Source organism: Poecile atricapillus, chromosome 1 (genome assembly GCF_030490865.1).
Source record: "Poecile atricapillus isolate bPoeAtr1 chromosome 1, bPoeAtr1.hap1, whole genome shotgun sequence".
Taxonomy (NCBI): Eukaryota; Metazoa; Chordata; class Aves; order Passeriformes; family Paridae; genus Poecile; species Poecile atricapillus.
Window position 1 is genome coordinate 147,100,328 of NC_081249.1, and position 27,358 is coordinate 147,127,685.

The window sequence follows — 27,358 nt, forward strand, 5'->3', positions numbered from 1 at the left end:
GGATGGTCATAAGACTGCTTCACTATATTTTTCAGATTGGTTAGGTTACTGTTTTTCTTGTTAATGAACATATATTAAGATCTTATTAGACAGCATGGCTGTGAGCAAAGTTCCTGTTGATCCCACTGGGAAGTTTTATCTGACAAAGAATTGTGGGATCGAGTCATTATCATTTCATTTTAGAAAAATGATTGTGACCTCCACTTGGTGTCAAAGCAAATGAAAATCAGTGAAGAAAAATGTTCCCAAATTCTGGGATTTTAGTCTGCAACACATAGCCTGAGTTTGGAGATCCTAACACATAAACAGAGGCTACCCTAGTAGAGATTGTCTTTGAGGTAACATACTATTAGTTTGATAAATAATAGTAAAATTACCCTCTGCTTAAAATCAAATTAAAAATTTAAGCAGAACTGGCAAGGTCCTGGAGCGTGTCAAGGAATGCCTAGCAATAGAAACCATCATGGCATTACAGAAAGTAGACAGTGTTAATTACAGAAGTTGTTTGTCCCACAGAGAAGGAGGTTGGTGGTAGCAGTGATTTATTTCAGAGGGCATTTAGTCATTGCACTATTCCTAGACAAGGCTCTGAATTGAAGTGGTACTTAGACTCCTAAATAATTGTTGAAACCAAATTTAGGTGCTTGAGTCACGTATATGTTTTTGAAATTACTCCTGTCTTTCTGTCAGCCATTTCTACATGGCTAATCTTGGAAGACACAGCACCTACTGGACGTGGTACAGTTAAGTAGGCGCTGGGAGCTGAAAGTGTCAAGAGGTTGGTGGATACCTGCCAGAAGCTGCAGTATGGAAAAGGATGATCTGATGTGCCTGGGGTGTTTTTGGAGCTGCTGTGCTCATGCAGCTGGCCTCTGAGTGCACCTCGCGTCAGAGGCACCTGGAATGTGTCATCTTTGCTGTTGTGTGCACACATCTACCTTGCAGCCCAGAGATCTTGGGCTTGTGGCTCATAGTCACCCTGCACATGTTCACTGGCCCTTTCCCAGGGGTTTCCCAACAGCCTGCAGCCAGAAATCTAGGCAAATACTGTGCAGAGAGGGAAGGAGGACAACATGGAAGCATCAAACTGAATCTGAGTAATATTTGCTGGGCAGTTCAGTCCTCCCTGTGACCCTGAGCTGTGCAGGCAGAGGGGTGTTCTAGTGAGATATCAAGGCTGGGGCTGTCTAACAGTCCTCACTGGGGCTGAGGTCCCTCTCATCCCTGGGAGCTTGATCAGGGCTGGGGGGAGGCAGGAGGGTAGATAAGAAGGCATTGGAGTGGGAAGGTATGTAGGCAAACATGGGAGAATCTCACTCTTCTGAATTAGTCCACACAGCATGAGGAACTGTATTGTTTTTTAATATCAAGGGTGTCAGATATGGATTTGTGATCCTGATACTGCATAATCAATTCTCTCCCCTCTGCTGTGCTTTGTCAGGAACAGTTTTGTTCATTTGCAGTCCGTGTTCACGCTTTCCTTCCTGTTTTGCTGTCTTTATAGATTTTTATCTCAAAGTTGAAAATGTTTTTTGTTGATATTGGGAAGATTGCATCCGCTTTTGGAAATAGGCGAGCGACACAACATGATGATAAAATAGCCATTTGAGATGCATTTATTACTGCTGATAACACAATAATGTTGTCTGGAATATTTACAGTTCAGAGAGGGGGGTGGATCTCCTCAATGTTCTGGAGGAAGTTCATCTCTTTGAACTGCTGTCATCTGAAGTTCAGGCATCTTGCTGTAATCTGCCTGACTGGGCATCCTCTTGAGAGCAGAGAGAGGTGCAAAGGGACATAATCCCTTCTGGAGATGTAGGTCTTAAATACATCTTTAGTGTCAGCACAGGGTGGGACAGGAAGGATCGTTCCATGGCAATGACTGTCGCTTTCCTCTGACTACAAAGGGAGCCTGAGAGACTTTGTTTGACTTTCTGCCCAAGATTTGGGTAGTTACAGTAGGGGAAATGAATCCCAGGCCTGCTCATTTGGCAGTACAAACCTCAATGAAAGTTAGTGGGAGTTAAGGCTTTTGAACCTTCCAAGTGCTGTAGATAATGCCACTATTAAGTTTGATGTTTCCTGTGAGATACTTGCCTGTGTCTAGACTCACAAATGTGATTTGTCAGTTAAGCCTGAGATCAAATTCTTCCAGAGACCTGTTAGGAAGGAAGGAGAATTGTGTGATCCATGATAATGTGAAGGGTTCAGAATCCAATTTTAAGTGGTGCAAGCCCCACGGCAATTTAGTCTGTAAGTAATAGAAGGTATTATTGGGCAGTGATATGCCAAATCTATGTGCTGCATCAATCAGCTCCATTGTTTTTATATGGTATTGTAGGTTAGAGATTACTTTCATTTTAGAAGATATTTGAAAATACATCAATTTCTTAGGGATGCAAAGGGAATGTTGGTGGATACATGCATTTTGCTCTGTCTTCTGAGTTTTATGAGCACAACTTTTCCTAAATATGGCATTTTTGTAGGTTTCTGTGACCATTTAAAAGCACGATTATTGATGTAAAATGTGACTGTCCAGATAGCAAAGGAGAGGCTAGTGATATATGGCCTTTGGCTCTTTGCCGAGCAGGAGTTTTCTGCCCTATTTTTGAGTTGATATCTTTAACTTCTAACATGGATGCCCCGTGCATCAGAAGGTTGGGGGAGCCCTAGGACCCTTCTGCAGACTCTGCAGCCTGTTAGGAGAGGCTCTTTGTGGGGATGATTTGGCCACTGAGGTACTCCATGATTTATAACTGAATTACGTCCTACAAATGGACGTCATTTGGAGATTGCTGCTGGCCTTAAATGGTACTTTTTTGTGTTGCTAGAGACTGCTTGACTTGTTTTATTCCCTGGCTTCTGAGGCAGGGGGGTCCTTAGGTTTGACAGCTTGTGCTGAGTTGAAGTACAGTGTGCTGGGAGATCACCATGGCATCACTAGGTGAGTGACAGCTGAGCACTCAGTTCTTCTGTTGCACATGCTGTATATCAGAAATGAGCTATTATATACACACACACACACACACACACACCCCTTTCCTCTGAATTACTTTTCTAGCATTTGAACTTCATCTGCAGGGCATGTAAATGCTGCAGTTTGTTATAGTCCCTGCTAAATACCTTCAAAGTGGCAGAGAGACAACCCATACATCTGTACCAGTACTCTTCAGTGGTGAGATACTGAAGTGCGTTTGGGTAAATGTTGCATCTTCCTTCTCTCTCATGCTTCCCTCCCCCCTCTCTGTTTTGTTTGTTTCAGGTTCTCGGCCTATTTGGATCTACACAGTGGAAGTTGCATCTTGTGTATGGCGTGGTTAAGCTTGCAGCCTGTCACCTCGGCCTTCCTCCATTTTGGGCTGGTTACTTTTGTGCTGTTTTTGCATGGTTTGCAGGTGGATGCTGGCCTGACGGGAGACTCAACCAGTACAGTACAAAACAGCTCGTGTTCAGGATCTTTTGACTGCAAGGAGGGTGTTATCCTGCCAATATGGTACCCAGAAAACCCATCCCTTGGGGACAAAATTGCCCGTGTTATTGTATACTTTGTAGCGCTGATCTACATGTTCCTTGGAGTCTCCATCATTGCAGATCGTTTCATGGCGTCTATAGAGGTCATTACATCGCAGGAGAAAGAAATAACAATTAAGAAACCCAATGGAGAGACCACAACGACCACCATTCGGATTTGGAATGAAACTGTTTCCAACTTGACCCTCATGGCTCTGGGCTCCTCTGCTCCTGAGATCCTCTTGTCTCTGATAGAAGTGTGTGGGCATGGATTCATAGCTGGAGACCTGGGGCCATCCACAATTGTTGGCAGCGCTGCTTTCAATATGTTTATCATCATTGCCATCTGTGTCTATGTGATCCCTGATGGGGAAACCAGGAAGATAAAACACCTGAGGGTTTTCTTTGTCACAGCTGCATGGAGCATCTTTGCTTACATCTGGTTGTACATGATCCTTGCTGTCTTCTCTCCAGGTGTGGTTCAGGTTTGGGAAGGCCTGCTCACGCTTTTCTTCTTTCCACTTTGTGTCGTTCTGGCTTGGATAGCAGATAGACGCCTGCTTTTCTATAAGTACATGCACAAAAAGTACCGTACTGATAAGCACAGGGGCATTATCATAGAATCAGAAGGTGATCACCCAAAGGGAATTGAGATGGATGGCAAGATGATGAACTCGCACTTTCTAGATGGGAACTTAGTGACTGTGGAAGGGAAGGAAGTAGATGAATCTCGCAAAGAGATGATCCGGATCTTAAAGGACCTGAAGCAAAAGCACCCAGAAAAGGACTTGGACCAGCTGGTAGAGATGGCCAACTACTACGCCTTGTCTCATCAGCAGAAGAGCAGAGCCTTTTATCGCATTCAAGCAACCAGAATGATGACGGGAGCTGGCAATATTCTGAAGAAGCACGCAGCTGAGCAAGCCAAGAGAACCACTAGCTTGCATGAGGTACGGCCAGAGGAACCCGAGGAATTCATCTCTAAAATTTATTTTGACCCATGCTCCTACCAGTGTCTTGAGAACTGTGGTGCCGTTCTCCTGACAGTGGTGCGGAAAGGAGGGGACATGTCCAAGACCATCTATGTGGACTATAAAACAGAGGATGGCTCTGCCAATGCTGGTGCTGACTATGAGTTCACAGAGGGGACTGTTGTCTTGAAATCTGGGGAGACCCAGAAGGAGTTCTCGGTGGGAATTATCGATGATGACATATTTGAGGAAGATGAACATTTCTTTGTGCGGCTCAGTAACCTCCGTGTGGTGGAGAGTGAGGAACCTCCAGAGCTCAGTAACTCCCCATACCCAAAGGCCATATTGGCTTCTCCTTGTGTGGCCACAGTGACTATCCTGGATGATGACCATGCTGGCATCTTCACATTTGAGTGTGACATTATACATGTCAGTGAGAGCATTGGTGTGATGGAAGTCAAAGTCCTAAGGACATCAGGTGCGCGGGGTACAGTCATAGTGCCATTTAGGACAGTAGAAGGGACAGCGAAAGGAGGTGGAGAAGACTTTGAAGACACTTACGGGGAGCTGGAGTTCAAGAATGATGAAACTGTGTAAGTACCCCATTCATTTTTGTTCTCGGGTCTAGTTATGGTATTTAACCCCACATTTTGAGTCCATTACAGGTGAATGCTGACAAGGGACAGGCTCCTTTCTTCAGCTTTCCATCAGTTTCCCTACTTACCTCTTTCAGGCAAGAGCTGACAGCAGGATTTAAGAGCTCAAAGCTCTTGTCCCTTCCCTCTTGGGAATGACAAATTGAGGCTTAGAAATACTGGGGACCAGGGGATAGGAAGAAAATACATCATTCTCTGAGGTCCTGTACTAAAGCTAAGGGTTAATGGAGAGAGAGTTAAGGTAGAGAGAAGAAGAAAAAAGATGATGTTTTACTTGGCTGGGCAAATACGGGAAAGCCTCTTTTTGAACTCCAAACATAGGGAACACAGGGCTTTGTTGCGATCCCTAGATTAAAGGTTCATAACAATTATTCCCAGGCATGCAAGAGCTGCTCAGTAGTCCTGGAGTTTTATTTTCACAGGAGCAATATTTCATACCTGTGTCCCTAGGCTTGCCTGTGCAACTGGCAGGTCTGTGTGACAGCTAATTCACAGCACAGGCACAGCTGCAAAGCTATTCTGCTGGACCTGAAAACCGTGCAGCCTTCATGGCTCTATGGTCTACCCATATTCCCTGCATCACCTTCTCTATGATCCCTGTACATCTGTTCATTTGCTACCTGTGGTTTTTCCCCTTATAAAATACTGTGGCAAATGGCAATAATGGTCTAAAGCATTGCAGATCACAGCCTGCCCATGTGGCTCCATGACCCAGTGTTTTCATACAGAATAAAGGAGGGAAGCAGCAGCCATCCTATCAATTCAACTTCCTTTTATTGCATACTAAGTAGCTGATGCTAAGCTAGGAAGTAATAAAGACCAGAGAGGTGATAATGTCTAATTGCTCTAAGTACTTGTTGTTAACGTTATTGAGGAATGAGAAAAATCCCTTAGCTGAGTAGGGAGAAGGACAGAGGTGTGAGCCTGGTGCTAAAACTCCCGAGTAATAAGTGCCTAGTTCCTTTTGTTAAAAACTTAATCACTTGATCTATCACCGGTAGAATTGTGCAGGCTTGCATCTAATATCAGAGAAAGGAAATATTTGTGCCAAGCCTCCCAATACTGTGCCCAGAAGGATGTTAATATATTAAATTCTATGAAGTAGGGATATTCTAATTTGATAGGACCTTCTGTTTTAGCCCACTAAACTATTTAATCCAGCTAATATCCACAGTCTTGATGCTTGATTATAAGTATGTGCACTTCCTATTAAAGGAAGAGAAGCTCCTGTTGGCTGGCTTCAGAGCTAGAAAGGGATCAGCTGTCCTAATCTGGCCTTTTTGGGAGGATGGGCCATGCAGGTCAGTCTCCTTAACTGAGCTGCAAGCTGATTTTTGTAGAGAAAGCGAAGAAAAATGTTTGGTTACGGTCTCCTGTGAGCAGGCTACCAAAATATGATGGGTACTATTTTGCTTCAACCAGGTCTTGAAGCAAAGAGACTTTCCTTGCTTGAAGATGACCCATCAGTGAAAGGTCAGCAGATTTGGGGTACCAGAGAGTACTCTGAGCTATATTCCCTTTTTCTTCTGTGCTGGCTAATGGAAGACTTATTTTTGTCTTTGAAAAGTGTGACAGGTCAGAGCATATTTATATAGTTGCTTCACTTGGGTTATAACAAATCAATTTCAGCAGGACCAGGAGCATCCTTGTGGCACAGAATCTACTAAAAAAAAAAGGCAGTCCAGAAAACAAGTATGTGTAGACTGCTTAACACTGTAGTTTTTGCCCCAGCAATGGCCTAGAACATAGTCAAGACATTTGTAGGGTATTTAAAATGGTGGCCACACCTGATGCATTAATGAGACTTTCACTTCTGCTGGGAACAAAGCCCACTAGCCACAGTGGCCATGGAGATCATGTGGCCAGCAGATTCTAATTTCTTTTGAAGCTAGAATTAGTGTAGTGGCTCAACATAGCATTTAATCAAACTAATAAGCCTAACAAGGAGGGAGATCACATCAGCCAGCACATATCTTTATTCACTCCCTATTTACTCCTTTATTCGTACCTCCAGGAATTACAGGAATGGAATTTTAGTCTGGAAACGTGGAGGTAATTTTCAGTAATCAGTCTTTGGCCTTTAAATTCAGTGAGCACAGGTCAGTTGCTGCATTTTGCTAGCTCCTCTCTGGGGTGCAGGTTGTAGCAGCTGTAGAAACCTGGAAGCGATAGTAGGTGGGTTTAATATTTCCTTCTCTGCTTTCTAAATCTGAATGCAGAAAAATAATTCTGAGTAAATATTTAGGCTGTAAACAAATTTAAAGTGACTTAGATCTGAATTTGGACTTCAGACCCATAATGCTGCTATACCAATTAACAGTTTGCTCAGCCCAGTTTGGGAAGATGGGTGGATAGGGTTTTTGGTACAGTTCTGCTGACCCAGAGGGCAGTGTATGAGTCACAGAATTGCTTGGTACAAGGCTGTCTGAAGACACTGGGTCACAAAATAGCCAGAACACTGTCTGGCTAAATATTTGAGTCTCTGCCTCTTAGATGCCTTGCCATGAGGGGGATCTACCACAAGGTAGTGACATCCCCTGCACACTGAAGGGGGAACCAAGAGTCCACCAAGCCCATTACAGAACAGAGAGGAAGCAGGGAGACTAAGATGATCAGTAGGCAGTACAAAGGGAGTCGGAAAGCAGTGAGAAATTAATGTGCTCCCCACTTCAGCCTATTGTTTAGATCTTTGTCTAGGAAAACTGGAACTTGGGCTCTAGTTTCTATGCTGGTGTAAAACTCCTACACCAGCATGCCCACCTCACTGCCTTAACCTTCTCAGTCTTCTCATGGAGTCACTTGGATATGATTTTTTTGGCTCATGGAGGAGAGAAATTATTTAACAGCATCTTGCAAACATGCAGGACAGTGCTGGGCTATGCTGGGTATGCTAAGGATCTGCAGAACTGCAGCCACCAAGAAGCACTGATCTGTATAAAGTGAAGGAGAGCAAAGCTTCAGTTCATGCTCTCAGCTTGTTCTCCATCACATGAACTAAAAAAGTGCATTGTGCAGCGGCAGGCAATCTGTAAGCAGTTTGTAGATGTAGCAATGGCTAAATTAATCTGAGGGGCACTGGATCACACAGCATCCCTGAGATCAAACTATGGGACAGGCGCTGTCACCTACCAGATCCCGAGGGACAAGGATAAGCACTTTCCCTGAAAACTAAATGCAGAACAGGTCTTCACTTAGATATAACAAAACAAAATAAACTCTCTCAGGGTTGTTATTGAGAGGCTTTCCCTAAAACATATGGGACCAAAAAAAGCTGAGTTGATGTGAGCTTTACAGAACAAGAGGGAAATGGGTCCTGCCAGCAGGTCTTGCTTATTGCCTCTGTGATTCTTTCTAGACTAACACAGTCAAAGTTTCCTTACTCACTTTTGGGTGGGAGCACAAGAGAAAGCAGGCTGAGGTTAGGGGGGCTTGAAACAATGCCTTTATTAGTGAAATATGGTCCTATGCAGAGTGTGTGTGTGTGTGTGTGTGCATGTGTATGTATGGTGTGTTCGAGTGTTGGATAGCTGTGAATCAAGCTATATAATCCTGAATGCTGTTGTCTGTTGAGAAGGCAATTGATCAAGTCTCACATATTTGATTATGCTGCCTCCTTTTCAATACATTTGTTATTTCTGAACTCCTGCCCCTGTGAGAGCCAGATATAGCCTATACAGCTGAAGTGGAATGCTAGCTCTCTTGTTGACTAAAAGGATCAGTCAAATAAAAAAAAAAAAAATTTTTTTTGGCAAGATGACTGAATACTTTTCTTTTAAATGATTTTGTATGGAAATAAATGTTAGGTTCTTGAAGGTATGAAAATGTGGAAGAATGATTGACCCTGCTGCTTTATCATGTCTAAGCAATAAAGAAATCATTAAGAGCCAGAAGCAAAAAATGAATTGAGTTTTAAAGGATTTTCTTTTTACATTAGAAAGAGAACTCCTATCAAGTCATTCAATTTAATTTAAATTTTCTCTATTTAAATTGTTTCTTCTGTTTAAAACTGTTCAAATTCATATGGAAATTTGTCTCTGTCTTGTTTTAGAACATTTGGAAAGATACACAAGTCACCAATAGCTAGTTGATATGCCAGCTAGACAATGAAGTTCTGCTATGGCCCTGTTTCTTGCAGCAGCTGTACTGAGTTAAGGCTTAGGCTGAGAGATGTACTTTGGTAGGTGCCTTTGTTGCTTGCTATGTTACTTGCAGGACCTGCAGATTACTGGAATTACACCCATTTACCCTGAGCCTTCACAGTGTTGCCTGTGGCTCAGGAGGGAGCTGGCTATTGAGAGATGCTGTGGCGTTGAACTGGTATTCAGTGAGCTGCAAAGCCTCTTTGCAAAGTCAGCGTGGCTAAACTTTGGTAACACATGGAAACCTAAAGTCCCTTATCCATGTGTCTGTTAGGCAGAGGGCTTAATACCAGAAGGGCTGTCTACTCCTTCTATGCAGAGACTGCTGGAGACAAACATATTTAGCCTGCCTTGATAGGCAGTGAGATACTGTTCCTTCCCTTCAGGATTTGGGCAGGATGTTGTGCAAGTTGCATGTTGCCTCTCCTCATCTGCTTCTCTGCAGAGAATCCCATGGGCTGCCGTGTGCATGGCTGTGTCTGCACCTTGGAGTCACTGTGAGCCTTGGGTTGGCTCCCAGTATGTGCTTAGTTTGGTAATGCTGGTCTTCCAAAGGGCTGCCATGGCACTGTGCAGTGAAAAATCATCCTCCTGCTCGGGGCTTCAGACACTTTCTGGCAGGGGGCTCATGAAGTGTGTGTCTTTGTGTGCATGTGGTGGCTAGAGGTGGTCCTGTCTGGATGGAGGTCATGGTGGTGCTGTGCCCCTAGGCTGCTGGTTACCAGTTCCCCCAGGGCAGACAGCACATGCTGGTGCTGCTACCTTGTCTCCTGTGTGTTGTGCCACCCTTGTTTGGTAGGAAGGTCAGTATCCCTTCCCCCTCCTTTTCCCCTCCTGTCCAGGAGGGCTTGGACACAGAGACCCTGGGCCCTAACCCCTTGCTCGTTCACCTGCCGTGATGGCCATTGGCTTCTTCCAGCAGATCTGGTGAAGGTAATAGTGGAGAAAAGGGAGAGGCAGTTTTCTGCTTGAAGGATGTCACACTGAGGCTTAGCATCATTAATTTGCCTTCCTTTTTGCCCTGCAGCACTTGAGGAAACTGTCAATTTTTTAATTCGATCACCTACACAGTCTTGATTGTGGGGTGAATAGTCATTTTGAGGGGAATGCTGTTATTGATAGCATATTGATATCGATTAGCTCATTTGCTTGGTGTTTCGTCAGTAGATCTCATAGCACTTTTCAAAGGAGATTGAGACAGTATTTCCATTTTGCAGATGTGGAAAAAATACAGAGAAAACAACTTCTCTTCCTTCTGGATTACCCAGCAGATCAAATGCAAAGACACGAATAAAAGCTGATCTCCCTGAACTGCTGACCTGTGCTCTATCCAGAGAAGTCTGTGTATGTCAAGCTTATAGATTCCCATTACTCAGGACCACATTGAATTTTTGTAGATTCACTGACCTCTCTCCAGACATTGAGAGTTGGGATGGTACAGGTGTAGGCAGTAACTGGAATATCTCATTATTCCCCCAAGCTGACAAGAGGAGCTGCAGTTTTGGATGTTCATTTTCCTAAATTAAATTTTGGCTACATGACATGGAGATCTGCTGTATCAGCAGACTTTGCTTTATTTATATCAGCTGTGATGATTCCAATTAATGACCAAGGAAATAACAAAATTATTTTGCTACTTTAGTATGAAATCTTGTTCAATAGCTCTCACACACCATACACTGACCCTGAGGCTCTGGGCTCTGAGAAGACAGCCTTCAAAAAATTAAGACTTATTAGTGCGGCTCCAGGCAGTGAGAATTTGTGTGAGGCTGATGCTTTCCTTCTCTCAGGAGGAAATGCTTCCTCCCTATTAGAGCCTGTTGAGATTGAATCCTCCCAACTTTTCTCTAGTTCGCCTCTTTTAGTGGGTAAGCACCTTCTGGCTTTCTTTTCCTGCTTCTACACTTAAGTAGAAGTTCTTGATCCCTATTTTAATTCACATTAAGGGGAAACAGTAGCAGCTGCCCTCCAGTTAAGCAAACTTGCTCACAGTATTTTGCCAGTGGTGAAAGGCTGTTGTATTTGCTTTTTGCTGTGAAATTCTCCTGTCAGTTTTGTTATCAGCATCTCAGCAGTATCTAATTTAACTGAATTCCTTTACATACATGCACAGATGCTGTAATTTCTGCCACTGTGAGGTCTAGGTGATGTGACCTGCAGGGGATTAGTGTAAGGTGTCAGGGGACTGTTTCTGGAGTGTCTGTAAAACCAGCCTGCAGAAATGTGAGACCTTGACACCACACTGGGAAGAAGAGAAGCCCTGAGCTGACCTTTACCTTCCCAGATAGCCCTGTTGGCAGGTGTCAGGGGGATATACTTGCCCTCTGTCCATGAAGGACAAACATCCTGTCTCAGGGACTGACTTCTTGCCCATCAAAGGAGGCATTAAGTGACAGTGTTAAATAGGGACCCCAGCTCAAAAATGAGGCACGTGGCAGAGATCAGCTCTTCAGCAGCTCTTGGGAAGCTAGTGGATTCTTCAAGTAGCAGGCCCTTCAAAGGGATATTCTGGGATGTATAGGAGAGGGCAGTGATATTCCTAGTTTAGGGCAAACACAGAGAAATTCACCCTGACAAATGACACAACCAAGTTTTGGGTTTAAAAAGGAACTAAAAGACCAGAGAACTGATCCAAGATAAAACAGGTTTACTGCTTAACTCATACTGACTCATGCCTTGCTGAGTGGAGCACCTTTGCAAAATGAATAACTTATAGGCCACATCCTTTATGCACAGAGTTAGAGGCACAGGTTGTATTTGTTTCCCACATGTAAAGAAGGAGAAAGTTTGAGTGATGCAGCTAAAGGGGATAAGAAGAGATGCTGGTGGCAAGCTTGTTGAACCATGTATCATCCCATCATACGTGCTGGGAATTTTTTTTTGAAGGCCAGCAGTGGGAATGCTACTTACAGCATCATTATAAAGTGTCTGTGACTTCTAACAAATCAGAGTGCCAGTAAAGTTTGTGTTAAGTATGGGCTTATCCTTCTGTAAATGAGATGAAGAGAACAACAGAGTCTGAAGTATCCCGACCCAGAGGTCCTTCAGCATGTTTTTGATGTGATTAAAGAGAAGCAGCTCATGCTGGTGCAAGATGGCAGCTGTTTCAAATAAGAGCTGATGTACCTGTTGCTAGCAATGTGCTTTGGCTTTTATTTACCTCGTGTCAGGAAAAAAGGTGATAAAAGAATTTGCTGTGCTAGCTGATTGAAGCACTAGGGACCAAGTTCATCCTCCATCTAGCTTCAGTGAAAACAGCAGATTAAAGTTGGGAGGAATGTGAACTCATACATATTTGCAGCTGTCTTAGCAGATGGGCTGTTGACAGACGAGGCCCCTCAAGTCTCTGCCTGGGTGCTGGGTGCCAGCATGTATTGCTGTGAGCATTTCAGCTGAAGTCAGTCCTGGTGTTGAGCAGACACTGGCTGCTTCCTGGGTCACACCCTTTGGGTGGACTGTGCTGGAAGGGGGGCAGCGAGGTGGAATTCAGAATATCAGATAGGAAATTCTAGTTCTGCCTGCCAGAGTTTGCAGGAACTGTCCTTAGGAGGCCAACAGAGACATCTGCTGAGGTGCCACAAAGCCTAAGCATCTTTGTGAGGTACCACAAAGCCTGAGCAGCTTCATGTGCAGCATGGTGCAGCCCCAGAGCTGGACTACAGTGACTGGAAACCCTCCTCTGAACAGCACATTCCTGACAGCCTCTGCTTGTCCTGACTCTATCCTTCCACATCCTCATGTGGAGACCTTCTGGGTGTTAAAAGCAGACCATGCTCTACTCCATGTGAGCAAAAGCCACAGCTCTGTTCTCCGGCTCCTTCTGCTAGGTGGTAGAAAATCTCCTTTAGTATTTTCACATGCTGGGGAAGAAAGAAAGTTCTTCTCTCTGACCCATTCACCGCTCCAAAGAGTTTCCAGGGGTGGTTGCTCCTGCCTGTGCTGTGGCTGTCTGGCTGAGTGTGTCATTGATGGTTTATCTCCTGCTGCATTTCCATGAGATAAGCAAGCCAAATGTGTCCTACCCTCAGAAAATTACCTACCTGAGCACTCTGCTGCTTCACTTTTATCCTTTAAAGAAAGAAGTGTGATAAAACCATCAATATTTAATGTAGAAATTTTGCTCCACTTATCTGTGCTTTACCTGTCTTCTCTCCTGGATTGGTCTCTCCTTTACCTCAGCTGCTTGAGAGTTTTGGTTTAATACTACTATCTCCATTTCCTTCAGTAAAGACAACTAGATCACAATGCTATTTAGGAAGGCTATGACAAGACCAGTGTATTGGCTTTGCAAGATATCAAATGCTCTGTTTTCTAAGATACGGAATATGGTTACTTTTGGGGTGGGTTGTGATGGGCTTTTGTAGCTCACAGTAGTTTTCCCATTCTGTGGTGGAGCTGGGAAGAGGGAACATGTGAAATGGCAGTTTTTCCCAGATGTGTCCTGTTAGCTGATGCCACCAGAGGTGGGTGGAACTCTGAATAAGGCAGAAGCACAGTGAGCAGACTATGTATGAGCAATAACTGCTTGCTGTGCTCCCAGGGTTTCATCAGCTGGATCCTGCAGACCAGTGTCTGAAAGCTGTGGTGGGGTGGAGGAGCCTGGCTACTGCTGGTGTGAGAGGCTGTAGCACTGGGAAAACATGAGGAGCTGAGCACACCATCTCAGTGGCAAAGACGATGCCTGTCCTATTGGAAAGTCTTAATTTTCTATGATTAGCAAATTCTTGGCATAATTGTCTTTCTTGCTCTTTTTGTGGCCTGAGAAGTGGAGCAGTGCTAGACATGGTTTGTGGGAGTCAGAGCTGATGGCAGCTTCAGTAGGTCATTTGGCTTCGTGGTGGGCAGCTGTTGCTGGCTTTCCCTTGAGGTACTGGATTAAAAAAAATGTCAGAGGCTTGATTAACCCGTCCTTTAAATGGTATGGGGCAGCAAAAATCCAGCACAACAAAAGTGACATCTCCCCTGGCTTGACAGTAAGCTGTAGACAGCAGTGGCAGAGCAGGAGGGAAGTGCAGAGTGGGTTCCTTGGAGCACAGTGCCCAGGAAAGAGGGTAAAGAGCAAAGGATCTGCTGCCTGTGGTGCTGGGAGAACATCAGTAAGGGGCAGGTGGGTTTTTTCTTCTCTGAGCTCTGTGGGGAGTAGCTGATCCCCTCCCATGTTCCTGTGCAGTGCTTTTGGCCATCCAGGAGCTGGAGGAGGTGAGGTGCCATGGTGCAGGGACAGCAGGGCAGCTGGGTTTGCAAGCCTGGTGCTGCAGCTCTCCTGGAAAGAGCTGGCTCATGAGGGAAAATCTGAATGAGTCCAGACTGAAATGGAGACCAAAATCCAAGGGTGAAATAGGCCACTGCCTTTGGGTGCCAGCAATGGAAGCATGGCCAGCCCCAGGGGAAAAAGCTGCTTTGTGCTGGGCTCACTCTGTCTGTCTCTGATGGACCAGGGTGGTCATTCACAGCTCTGGGGCACATGAAGGCAGGACAGATGGATGAGCAGGCAGAAGGAGGACCCTTCCCAGCATGTGCTGTATTGACTGGAGCTGCTGAATGGCCAGGCCTGGGACAAGGCCAAATGCCTTTGGAGACAGCTTCTTGGGATCTTTTTGAAGAAGGCTGAGATTCCCATGTACACATAGCCTGATGTGTCATACCTCATGTGGTGCCATATTTCCTGTCCCAAATCTGGGAATGGAGCCCAGCAGTTGCCTGGGAAGGGAAGGGATTTCTCCCTTGTGTAGGGCTGTCCTGGTAGCACCAAAGGAGTTTCTCAGGGCTGTGAGGTTGTGGAGGAGAGCAACAAGTATGCAGCATCAACAAACTTCTGCTAAAGGTACCTTTCTCCCAGTTTGATAGGGGGAGATGATTTTTTAAAGTGAATTGCTGTATAAGGTAATGGCCTGCTCCCTGGAGAGAACATCTAATGGAATGAAAGGGTATCTCTGTCTTGTTTTGGGCGGTGAGAGCTTCCTCGAACCGCTGCCCAGAATACTTGTGAGACACCCTATAATTCAATTAGAAGTACCCTCCAGGGAGCATATAATTATATCATATCTATGAAACATAATGACAGCCCCCTCATATCACATGGTGAGCAACTGTCTGCTGCTGCCCAGAACCTTTCACCGGTAAGGAACTAATCTGCTTAGCACAGATTGAACTCGGTGGTGTACAGTACTTACCCAAATGCTTCTGAAGGGAATCCCTGCCAGCAGAATAAACCTGTTAGCAGCATGTGAGCATCACTGCACCCGCATTTCTCTTCCCAACCTTCAGGACACTTCAGCCAGGGCTGCTCACCTCTACCTTTGCCATCTTCTCTAAAGCTTCTTGGGAATTTTAAATATTGGGAACTTTTCTTTATGCTTTTAAACTTGTCTTTTTCCCCTTATTGTGTAGTAATAGCCAGCGATAGAGAATGTGCTGCAGGAATTGAGGTCCATCAGAGGCAGTGTCCTACCTTTCTGCTGATAGTTTGTAAGACTTTAATACAAGTTGGGATATTCTGGGAAGAGGAGCAATTGTACTATCAGTTGTAATGCAGGCCCCCTGGTGTGAACCACAGCATTGCAGCATCTGAAAGGGTTTTAGACTAGAAGTGAGGAACACTGGCCTTCGTGTAGAGGCCTTCCATGGGATGATGGAATTCCAGTTAACTCTCACAAGAGGCACCAGCTTCAATGAATCTGCAGAAAACTGTAGAGAGAGAGCAGAGTGACTTTCGAGTACCTAAAGAAATCCTATGGAGGAATTTCCTGAACCACAGCAGAAGTCAGCTGGGAAACAGCATTGTCTGCCTGGTGATTGAAGAATACCCCTACTCCAGAGAGGACTGACGATGCTCTGCCAAGGCTGCCCCCAATCCTGCTGTAGTTCAGCAGCCTCAGATGGCTCTCACAGAAAGTTCATCCACCCATGTGAATAAACTCATCTACCTGTCATGGGATTGTAGTTGCTGTAGGTACTGTTGAGCTGCTGTCTTTCAGCCTCCAAGTGTCTTTTTTCCCTCAGATCCCAGAGCTCTGAGTGGGCTGACACCTCTGGACTATGAGACAAGGAGATTTGAGAGGTGATGGAGACAGTGGATGAGTGAGGTTTCCTCCCATTATGAAGCAGGAGAACATTGTGCTGAGCTTGAAGACAGTGGATCTGAGTCCCAGTGTGTGTCCTTGACTAACAATTTGGGGGTGAATCACCAAAGGTGCAGCTGAGTTTTGTTTAGAAGGCACTAGGGTGCAGCATCATTTTTAGGAAGGAATTCTTCACAGAAATGGTAACTGGATAGTGGAAAGGGCAGGGAGGTGCTGGTGTAGTCACCGTCCCTGGAGGTGTTTAAGGAAAGGCCAGCAGGGCTCAGTGCTCTGGTCTGGGTGACAAGGTGATGTTTGTCACAGGTTGGACTAGATGATCTCAGAGGTCTTTTCCAACCTAATTGATTCTGTGATCTCTGTGTGATTTTCTCCTTGGAGACAGTTCCATGGGGAATCACTGGCCATCCACAGAGGAGCTCTGCTGTGAATTGCTTAGTAATCTGGAGAAAGGCAGATAGAGAGCATCATGGCTGGAGTGAAAAATGGATGAAAGTTCCTTGCTAAGAGCTATGGGGCCTTGGTCTTCTCCTCCAACGTGGTGCTGGATTTCCTTCTGCAAGACTTCAACCAGGGCTCCTCAGTCAGTGAGAATGTCTTGGAGATGAATTCATGTCCCATTTTCTTCTCCACTAACTGGTAGGAAAGGAAATATCAGTCTTGCTGAAGCAAGACAAAGGAAGGAGGAGCTAATCTCTGCTCTTTCTGCTGTCTCTGCTTCCTCACCCCAGAAAACAATCTAGCACTTTGGAGCCTATGTGCTTCTACTACCTACTGCCAGTGAATGCATCAGAAAACTGGGAAGGCATCTGTTCTTTTTTCAGGCAGCGCTGCTGTTGAGCATGGCTTGGAGTGAAGAGAAAACCAACATTCTTCCCCATATTTATCTTCTTTCTTCTTGGCATGTAGGTATCTGTAATGATGATCCCCAGCTCCAAACATTGCAGCAAAGCAAGAGAGCGGGCATGAAGGAAAAATCTGAATCGTTGTATCCTTGTCCAGAACAGGAGACTTAGACAAACACTTGGGGCAGGCTCTCACTGGCTGCATTTGACTTGTGTTTTCACCACAGCTCTGGAGTAACGCTCACTGCTCGTGTGCATTTGTTGTGTAACACCTTGGTGTTCTGTTCCTGGGGAAACTCCTCTTACCAGCTGGCTTTTGCTTCACTTGGCCCTGGGAGCAGTTGCATGCTTTTTCACAAGGAGGTGGGACAGTAGCACAGTCGAGGTTATCTGACCTCCTGTAGGCAGAGCACTGAGAGACCCTGAGGAATATCGAGGTAATATTATTTGGTTATCCTGGGCAGTTTCTCATAGCAATTAAAGATATTTTGTGTTTTTCTCCTTTTGTATGGGAATCCAAAATCACTCAACAAATTGAGCAGCAGAATCATTCTATCTGCTGAGAAAAAGCGAGTGCCCACAGGCAGGCAGTGTTTGGCAGCCGGTGGTCCTGTGAGGTACCATAGGGCAGGGGGTTATCAGGACTAGGGGATGCCTGTGCTGGGCAGGTTTGGGGGCTGGCACAGTCAGCAGCAGCGTGCCTGTTCCACGAGGAGGGGTGTGCTGCTCTTGGGGAGCAGGCAGTGAGCCAGGTGTGAGTGCCTGGGAGCTGAGCATCCTTCAGTGCTGCATGGGGGACTGGAGAGTTTGTGTGGTGCTCACTTGAAAACACAGGCTCTGGAGAGCACAGTGGTTGACACGGCTGGGATGCAGGGACTAGAAACCAGACAGTTTCTTCATCAGGAACGCAGATCTGCTGCAAAAATCACAGGATTCATTCCTATATGGGCACCAGGCGCTGAGGACAAAGCCTCCCTGGGGTGGCCTGCCCAGGGTCGGCTCTGAGATGCTTCTGTTGCTATGCCCAGATGGGGCACATTTTGGATCCCAGATTGGATCCTCTTTGGGAACAGTGATAGGTTGGTGGGCTTTGTGGCATGCTGTGGCACTGCTGACCCTGCTCCCACAGCCCTCTCCAAGGAGCCCGCTTGGATCTGAATGTCAGCTCTTGCTGCGAGGCTCCTGCAGGGATGTAGTGTCTCACCAGAGCCCTGCCATTTAAAGCATCAACCTCTTGCTAACCCCTTAGCAACTGTGGAACTGTTGATCTGTTTCTGCCTTTTTGCAGCAACTGGGCACGCCATTCCCTCCTCTCAGACGCACATCACGGTTTTTGTGCACAGAGGCTGATGCCACTGTTTCCTCCACTCATGCTGCCTCTACTGAGCCAATAAGAACTTGTTGCCAGACTCTGGTGAGCACCTCTGAGACCTGTGGAGACTGAAGTCCCATCCATAAAGGTGGCAGGGTCTCCCAGCCTGTTTGTTAACTGATGTCAGGGTGTGTGATGTGGCTACGTGCCTATTTTGTGCTATAAGCCCTTATTCACTCAGTCCTTTCACCAGAGACTGTTTGGGTACTTCAGAAACTTTAAATTGCTTTTAGCCGTGACTAAACTGAGAACCTACACGGAAAAGCTTTTTTACAGTGAAAGACAACCAGCTGGGAGTGGATGTGTGTGAGATTGTGCTCTTTCTAGCTGCAGAAGGTGGCTGGGAACAGTCAGCATGAGTTTACTACAGCAGATCGTGCCTGACTAACCTGATGGCTTTCTGTGGTGAGATGCCTGAGATGGTGGCCATGGGGGGAGCAGTGGGTGACATTTATTTTGGCTTTTGTTTTTTGATCTGTTCTCCTATAGCATCCTTATAGCCAGACTGGGAAGAGACAGCCTTGATAGATGATACAAGATGGATTAACAGGCTGTCTGGTCTATCAGACAGAAAAGGTAGTGGTCTGTGCTGTGAGGGTAGCCAGTTCCTAATCACAGCCTTGAGAAGCCAGCATAAGACCTGAACAGTTCAGCATCCTAATCCATGCCAGGGATAACAGAGTAACATGCAGCCCTCTCCTGGTGAGCCCATATGCACTGTGGTCCAAGGGGAAGTTGGATCCGTGCTGGAGTGTGGGTTGCTGGCCAGAGAGACCTTGGTGTACAGCAGAAAGGGCCCAAGGGGCCTTGGGAAGCTGGGAGAGAAATGCACATCTTGTACCTGGGATGGGGTCAGCCATTGCCCTGGTGCAGGCTGGGGGCTGGCTGGCTGGGAATAGCTCTGCAGGGAAGGAGCTGTGCTGCAGGGAGAAACTGCTTGGTTTATGAAGTTTAAAGCAAAGCAAGATTGAAGCAGTGCATTGATTTATCAGCAATATATAATTAACCAGCAATCAGTGAACTATATAAGAGGGATTAGTATCAGCAACACAGACACCTATGCCAGACACCTATGCAATGCTGGGGTTCAACTACAGATTTCTAAGAGTCCTTCTGTAACTGCCTCCCAGAAGTTAGGCTCACACACAGTTATGTGCCTTGCTGGTGTTCCTGTCTCAATGGCAAATGTGCCTAGGGTGAGCTCCTTGAGACCCTGGTGGTCCCCGTGGACATCAGTCAGCAGCACAGCATGTCTGAAATATTAGCCAGAGTTGTCACTGCCACTGACTTGGGATTTTGCAGGCAGTGGCAGAGGTTTATTCCCTGTAAAAGATGGAAGCAGCTCTGGCCATCACTGGGATATCAAGAGAGGGTCTCCCTGGGCTGCCACCTTCTCCCCTACTCTGGGGAATATTCAAGCAAATCTGCTGAGCTTGAATTTCCCACCCAATGGCCATTTTGTGATTTTTCTCCCATTTCAAGTGGGTGAGTGCTCTTAGATGCTGACCAGCTGAGGTGCTGATTACTGGGCATGTAGCAGAGCTGGGGTGAGCACAGCTCTGCAGTAGAACTTATATCCCTGTCTGGGAAGTGTCCTTCTTGCTGGACCTCCGGGGAGTGTTAGATAATGTCCCTTTGCATGATACATGTGTTATGTACTCAACATGTGTTATTCATTTTCCATCTGCCCAGGTGTACACAGCCATTATTGGCTGTTGGAATTAGCTGAGGACATGCAGCATCATCCTCTCCTGGTGATCTGCTGCTTTGACCTTCAGGTCTAAACTTCAAGTGTCTATCACTCATTGAAATTGTGGGGCAGAAATAAGTTCCCCTTGTCTACGCCCTGTGTGAAACTGGCTGGAGATCAGTAGTGGTCACCCCAGAGCAAGTTTCTCTTCTGGACACTGGCAGAAAGGAATAAAAACCAGGAGAAGCAGAAATAATAGTAAAAAAAAAAAAAAAAAGGCTAAAGACAAGGAGGGAAGAAGCACCATCTTCTTGGTATCTCAGATAATATGTGTTTCATGTGAAGTACACAACAGCCAGCCTGGCTGTCTTTGAACCCTGATGTCTGGTTGAATTTTTTTTTTCCCCCTGTTGACGTTCAATTTTAAATAGAGTAGTCCTCTGAGGGCCTGAGCTCAAGCATCTCAAATAAAGACTCCTGCAGTTAGAGCGGGTGGAGGGAGTTAACCATCTCTTTGCTGGTATTTGCTGTTTTGCTGGCAAGTTACTTCCATGTCATTTGGACTTGATTGGCTGGAAGAGCACAAACCATGCAGTCATGACAGCTTATTTAAAGCTTCCTTTCTCAGGCAGTCCAGGTGTCCCTAGATGGCTGTGTGCCATGAGGACATGTCAGTAAATAGCCATGAAATTGGGCTATTTACGTGAGATTTTAACCAAGGTCTGCCAGGACTGGAGTGCAAGTAGGAACTGAAATATTTAAGTCCCTTATGGAGTGGAAGGACTTTATTTTCCTAGCTGAAAGGGTATGGAAATTTCACAGGCTCAGAAGAGCAGTCTGTGAAATATTCTTTGAGAACCTTTTTTTAGAAGTGTTTCTTTGTGAAAAATGTAATAAAAGGGCAGTTCATACTCTTTTGGCTGCATAGCATTTTTGTTCCTTGTGGTGACTTGGAACACAATAGGAAGCCACGAGAAGATGCAGTAATTCCTACTATTAGGAGCCTTTTCTGCAATTGTTCCTGCTCTCCCTGGATTTCAGTCAGAGCAGGAATTTGGCACTTCCATTGGCTTTCTTGACCTGGATGGAGATTGGGAATTTTTCTCTCAAGCAGCTGTGGCTACATGCTTGTTATTGAGAGGGTTAAATCTCAGTGATTTGGGTTGAAAATGTGACATAAGAGATTAGATCTAGAATCCCATTTTGCTGGTGCACTGATAACAGGATCTTATCAGCCTGCCACTCTTATTTGATTACGAACACTTGCTACTGCAGAAACTGAGAGGGAGAAATGGGAAGTGGCTATTGATTGGCAATCAATAGGGACTGAGGTGCTTTCATCAGCCCCGGGGAAGGTGGCACATTCACCTGCTATTTGCAGCCTGCAGATCCCAGGAGGGATGCTCTGGCATGGCATAGCAGCATGTTGTACTACCAGACCAATGCTTTAAGGGATCAGTCTTGAAATTAGTACTTTTTGGCACTGTCCCTGTGTAAGCTGTGCCATCCAGTGACAGAGCCACCCACGTTCCAGCCTAAGGTTAGGAGTATTGACTGAATTCATCAAACATGCCCTGAAAGGACGCAGAACAACTGGATATTTTACAATGGGGCTGACTGTGATTATTGCTTGAATACTGATCCATCATTAAACAATAGGGGCTTGTGCAGTTGGGAACAGGACCAGGCCTCCATTTTTCTTGATAGAAGCCAAATGGAGTTTTGTAATATTTTTCTTCTCTCTTTTTCTCTGTGTATGCTTCTATATCCATCTCCTCTAACCCTCTATTTCTCAGTCTGTGTGTGTTTTATCTCCAAGTGCACCTCTGCTTCATATGATTTTAAATGTCCTCAGAGAAAGAAGTCCAGATTGGCAAGTAATGCAAATATAAGAAAAGGTGAGGAACATCCTAGATAATGGTGGTGGTCACCTCCAGTAAGCAAGCTTTAAGGTTTTAGAAAGGGCAGCCTCTCTCAGAGCCCGATGTGTTCAGCACACTCTGGTGGATACAGACTGGGCCACAGGTGGTCCCTAGTTCCTGATGACTGGGAGCCAAAATACAGAGGGGAGACCATCTCACTCCCTTTGGCTCATTCCTGAATTAGACTTGATGCTGGACAGGGCCAAAGTACCTCATGCCATTGCTGGTTATCCATACAGACCATGGAGTGCTGCACCCTGCCACAGGACCATTGCAAACAGGGACATTGCCAGGACCATTGCAAACAGGGACATTGCCAGGCCCAGATAAATGGATTTTAAGTTCTGTACATGTAAGCAGGATGGGCATTTGATGGCACATCTGGCATCACGCAGGGATCACAACTTTGTTCAGATTGAAACGCAGACTTTGGGCACAGCTCGTTTCTGATGTAGAGGTTCACGAACACTTGCGTTGCTGCAGCCACTCCTGCTTTGTTTCTCCTTAGCCTGCCTCTCCACTGTTAGCATGACTCTTGTTCTGCAGTAAGCTGCCTGGAGCTGAGCATGGCTATGCTGTGCCCCAGTGACCCTCACTGGGCTGGCTGCCTGAAGTGGGAGCTGGGGCAGGAGGCACAGAGATCTGCAGGGTGCACCTCTGTCCAGTGACCTCCTGAGTGCAGCTGTGCAGGGCGAGGACGTGGCATGTTCAGTGAAAGGTGTTTTTGTGTGAAAGCCTTTCCTGGGATGGAGAGGAATACCCTTTGTTTTGCTCAGTCTCCACTTAAACTCAAGAGAAAAAAAAATCTAGTTAAGAGAGTGTCCCATTTGCATTATTAAGTCCTAGAAGTCAATAATGCCAAGCAGAACATAAATACTGCCCCCACTGCGTGTCATTATAAAATGATATTTAACGACACAATTATAAACTGTTTATCTGATAATGAAATGTACTCTGTGTCTTCTACATGCAGAGCTTTGTATGAGAAACATCTTGTTGGATTTTTGCAATCCACTATACTCTCACTAGATTAATTATCCTGATTCTGCCATGTGCAGCTGAATTGACCTGTGCCTAATTCTCTCTTAATTTTTACTGAGCCACTGGTGTACATCAGAAGAGGCTCCCTTCACATTAAGAGAGTTACACTGGTGTAAACCAGGCAAAATAAAATAAGGAGTTTGTCCCTCATATAGGAGTTGTCAGCCTTTCTCAATTTCTGCTGCCTTCAAAATATTCTAGGAGAATATATGAGCCCCTTTAGAGACATCTGACTTTGTCTTATAGAGTACAGCAATCTTGTTTTTTCCAGTAACCTTTTGTGAATCCCTCAGGAGCAGTCCTCAGTGTGTCTTCAAAATGGCAGGCTGAAAGCCACTGCTCGAAGCCTTTTCGACAAAAATTCCCTTCCAAGTCAATGGCTGTGTATTGTGGCATTCACTGTCCATTAGCACTTTACTGCAGAGGGTGAAACAGTTAACTCCAGAGCTATTTTAGCTGCAAAACTTTGGTGGCCTAAATAAGCCTGCAGCAGTTCTCTCATTATGTGCTGTTATATTTAATTTCTAGTATGTTGTATAAGAGTAGTGTACTAAGCTCTTTTCTCATTAGGGACTCTGGGAAGTTTGTTCTGTAGTACATAGAGATGCGCTGTGCTGAGCAGTATTGCACTGACTGATAGATTATGGCTTCATGGGATTTAAATAATGAGACGTGGCTGCAATTGTTGATGTCTGCACTGTGTGTGAAGAGTAAGAATTACTTTTGGGAAAGCATCTCTCTCATGCCATGGGACAAAAAAATAATTCTGCCATCCAGTGTTCTCCTTGATACTGCCCCTTAATTTGGATGATGTAGTTATGTGTGCCAGAACGCTGCTGTGCTAAGGCTGCAGGCTCAAGCTTCATTTTCCATGGCAAAACCAAATCATGTTTTAAGTGGGGATCTTTTTTTTCAAATGGTTGAGTACAGACATCTTTCTCTTGATTTACAGTCACAATCAAGAAACAAGTGCTTATCGTCTCACTACAGAATAATAAAATAACATTCAAATGATAGCAATAGGCTGGCATTTAGAAACATTCTGTGCTGACCAGAGCTGGTGAGGTAGACCATGACTGCAGTGGTTAATAGCTATTTAAACACCCTCTAGCTGTATTGGTACCAGCTGTGTATTTGGAGTGGTAGAGCACAGGCTATGGTGATGCTGCTCTTCAGGAAGCATGTGGTGGCTCTGTAGAGATGACCAGAAACGGTGGAAAATTTTGAAAAGGAATGAAACCACAGTGTGATGGTTCTGCTGCCTAGGTTGGTTGGGCACAGTCAAACTCAAATCTCTCAAAACCAGGCTGAACAAGTTCTAGTTTTATTGACTGAGGCTTTGTCTGCAGACATTAGTTAAAGTCTCTTAACTCCTTGTGTGGGTAGCTGATTCCCAGGACCTTACTCTAGCTTATCTGCCTTTTACAGGACGATTAAGTTAAACTGAACTGAGGTCATGTTACTTCAGAGCATGAGCATCAACACAGGGCTTTCTAATGCCTTAACTTCCCATTCCTAATTAATTCAGCTTAATTTTCCAGAGCATCCCCAGGCAGATGAGGCCTTCCCAGTGTTGCTAGATTATATTTTTCTTACATGATGTTGGAAGTGCGTGTACCTTCTCATGCTAAACATGGAAGATGGGGATAGAGGACAGGCTTTGGCAGGTCCTGATTTCTCAAAGAAACCAGCAAAGAGCACTTGGAACTGCTGTCTAGGACTGTGTCATTACACTGGGGCACCCAGTAGCATCCCCAAGATCTGGCCACAGTGGAGCTCTATGACAGTGCTGGATGGGGAGCAGCTGGCACAGCACAAATTGGATTTTGGATTTCAGACTGGCCCAGGTCTATTGCACTGCACTCCCAACACCCCACCCCTTGCTGCCAAAAAGAAATCACCTTTATCATGGCTTCATTTGCCATAACTGAGTAGACTAGGATTAGATTAGGCATAATTTCTGTTGAGATTTTTTACCAGTGGCGTTGCAGTTGAGCATCTTTTCTCATTCTGGCCATGTTTAATAGTCTTATATGATGCAGCTCTAAAGGGAGTAGTTGAGGAAGCATCTCTGCTCACTTACTAGTGAGTCCTTGCAAAATGGTAAAAGGGTGTATGAAGGGCATCTAGTCCAGCCCAAGATCAAGGTGCAGCTAAGGCAGCTGCAAGCAGAAAAGTCTGTTTCAATCTGTTGCTAAAATGCCTGTGGCTACTTTAGGTCTGTCTGCCTGATTCCCTTTTTCAACCATTACTGTGTAACACAACATGGGGGAAACTGTGGTCTCCTGGATCTGCCTCTGATTTGCTGTGCAGCTGTGGGGAAGCTGCATTACTGCTCTGTGCCTCAGTTTCCCCGCATGGAAAATAGGGGTAATATCACAGCCATTACCTTTTCTGTGCTGAAATATCATGGAAAGTCTCTTGTCCCGGGTCACTGCTTCCTGCACTGCTCTATTCCAGGAAAGCCCAGGACTGAGCATGTCTGCCCTAAGAGGGGACATGTAAGAAGGGTCAGAGTGATATTGAGGAAGGCTGGAACTGACTCAGAAGACCCATGGGTGGGGATAAAGCTAAAGGCATCTGTTCTGCACTGGGTGCTGGTATTGCAGGATGCTGGCTTCAGCAGAGCTCTGTGTAGGGTCGAGTTCATACATATATCCAGTGGCATGGATTGCAGCCAGGGGAATGCAGAACTAAATTCATGTCAGACAGCGCATCTTCAGTGTCATGGCCCCCACTGGACTGAGTATCTCTTCCTTCTGAGGACCTAAGGTGTTTTTCAAGTACATTGCTTGAACTGCCCATTAGCTCACAGCCTAGCATCTTTCTGTGGTAATGGAGAAAACTATCACTTGGCATTGGGCTGAATGGTGGCAGGGTGGCAACTTGAAGCCTTGGGAAAGACCTTGAAAGGTTTGGTATGAATTCCCTTGTGCTAGAGAGGTGTCCTGCTCCATCCTGATGGAGAAGAGATGGTCCCTGAGATCTGCCTGTTCCCCATGAGGTGTAGGGAGAGTGGTGGGAATGGTATACTGTCTCCTCCAGGCTCGGTGGCTGCACTGGTGCTGTGGCAGTGGGCTTTTCCCACTGGACATGGGCTCCCTGCCTCTGGCAGAATGGTTGGCATGCTGTTGACTGCATGCTATGGTGTGCTTCCTGAGCTGTGCCGCACCCAGGGATACAGGCAACATGATGGATACCAGACTAGAAAAAATAGTATCTGTTCCCTTCTTTTACCAGCTTCTCAGCTTTAAAGTTTTCCAAGGCCTGGTCTTCTCTGTGTCAATTGCTTCTGTTTGTGCAGCCAGCATGGGTAAACTGATCCTGGTCCTCCACAAACAGTACTGGGATGTCTTCTGGCTTGTCTGTCAGCACCAGGTTTTCCTCTATAATTACAAGGTCTTTATTACCAGGGAAAGCAGACAAAGTCATGTCTGACTCAGATCCTAGGCTGGGTTTGCAGAAGTGACAGTTAAAAGTAAATAAATTAAAATGGTAATCTTTTGACTTGATTCATTCAATCTTGTTTCATATGGGAACCATTGCAAGGGGAAACCCAAACATGCAAATAAATACCAGCAGCAGCAACAACAAAAAAATTACAGAGTCCCTCTCTAACACTGACCATGCTCTGGGTAGCTTAATGTGTCTCCCTCTAAGACTAGTATTTTTAAAGCATGTAATTAGCAAAGCCATGCAGTTACGAAGGAGACCACCAGCCACCTCTGAGCCTGGCACCTGTGACTTGCTACCAGTGTTTGCAAGGTCACCTATTTCCTGTCTTTCCCACCCTGAAACCTGACATAGCAGGGAGCATCTACCATTCATTTTCCCCTGCCAGGGAGTGACAGGAAAGGTGCACTGGGAAGATGAGAAGCATTACTGGTGGCAGCATAGATGTGCTGAATTATTGCCTATTGTGTGGGGAGAGGAGATTTGCTTTTGGAATGCTGGGCTCTTAAGTCATCCATCTCTTCCTTTTAAAGGTGAACTGAAAAGCTTTGCATGGAGGAAAGAACTAGCCAACTATTTAAGAGCATAGAAAGCTTTGAGCACTAATTTATTGAAAATGAGGACTGAAAATCACCTCCTCCTTTATTTATTCTTTGTTTTTTGGTTGTTGATTTTGT

The 27,358-nt window shown here is 45.4% G+C and overlaps 1 protein-coding gene across 8 annotated transcripts in view; it reads left to right on the forward strand.

The window, feature by feature from the left end:
* SLC8A3 (solute carrier family 8 member A3) overlaps positions 1-27,358 on the forward strand; it is a 115,423-nt gene that overhangs the window by 16,886 nt on the left and 71,179 nt on the right. For 7 of the 8 annotated variants that reach the window (XM_058856787.1, XM_058856832.1, XM_058856823.1 and 4 more), the window contains one exon: positions 3,266-5,077. In XM_058856787.1, the coding sequence (XP_058712770.1) occupies positions 3,312-5,077 (1,766 nt within the window). In that variant the 5' untranslated portion in view covers positions 3,266-3,311. Of the gene's footprint in view, positions 1-2,825; positions 2,948-3,265; positions 5,078-27,358 lie in introns of those variants that run through there. The other variant, XM_058856807.1, reaches the window with a different exon arrangement.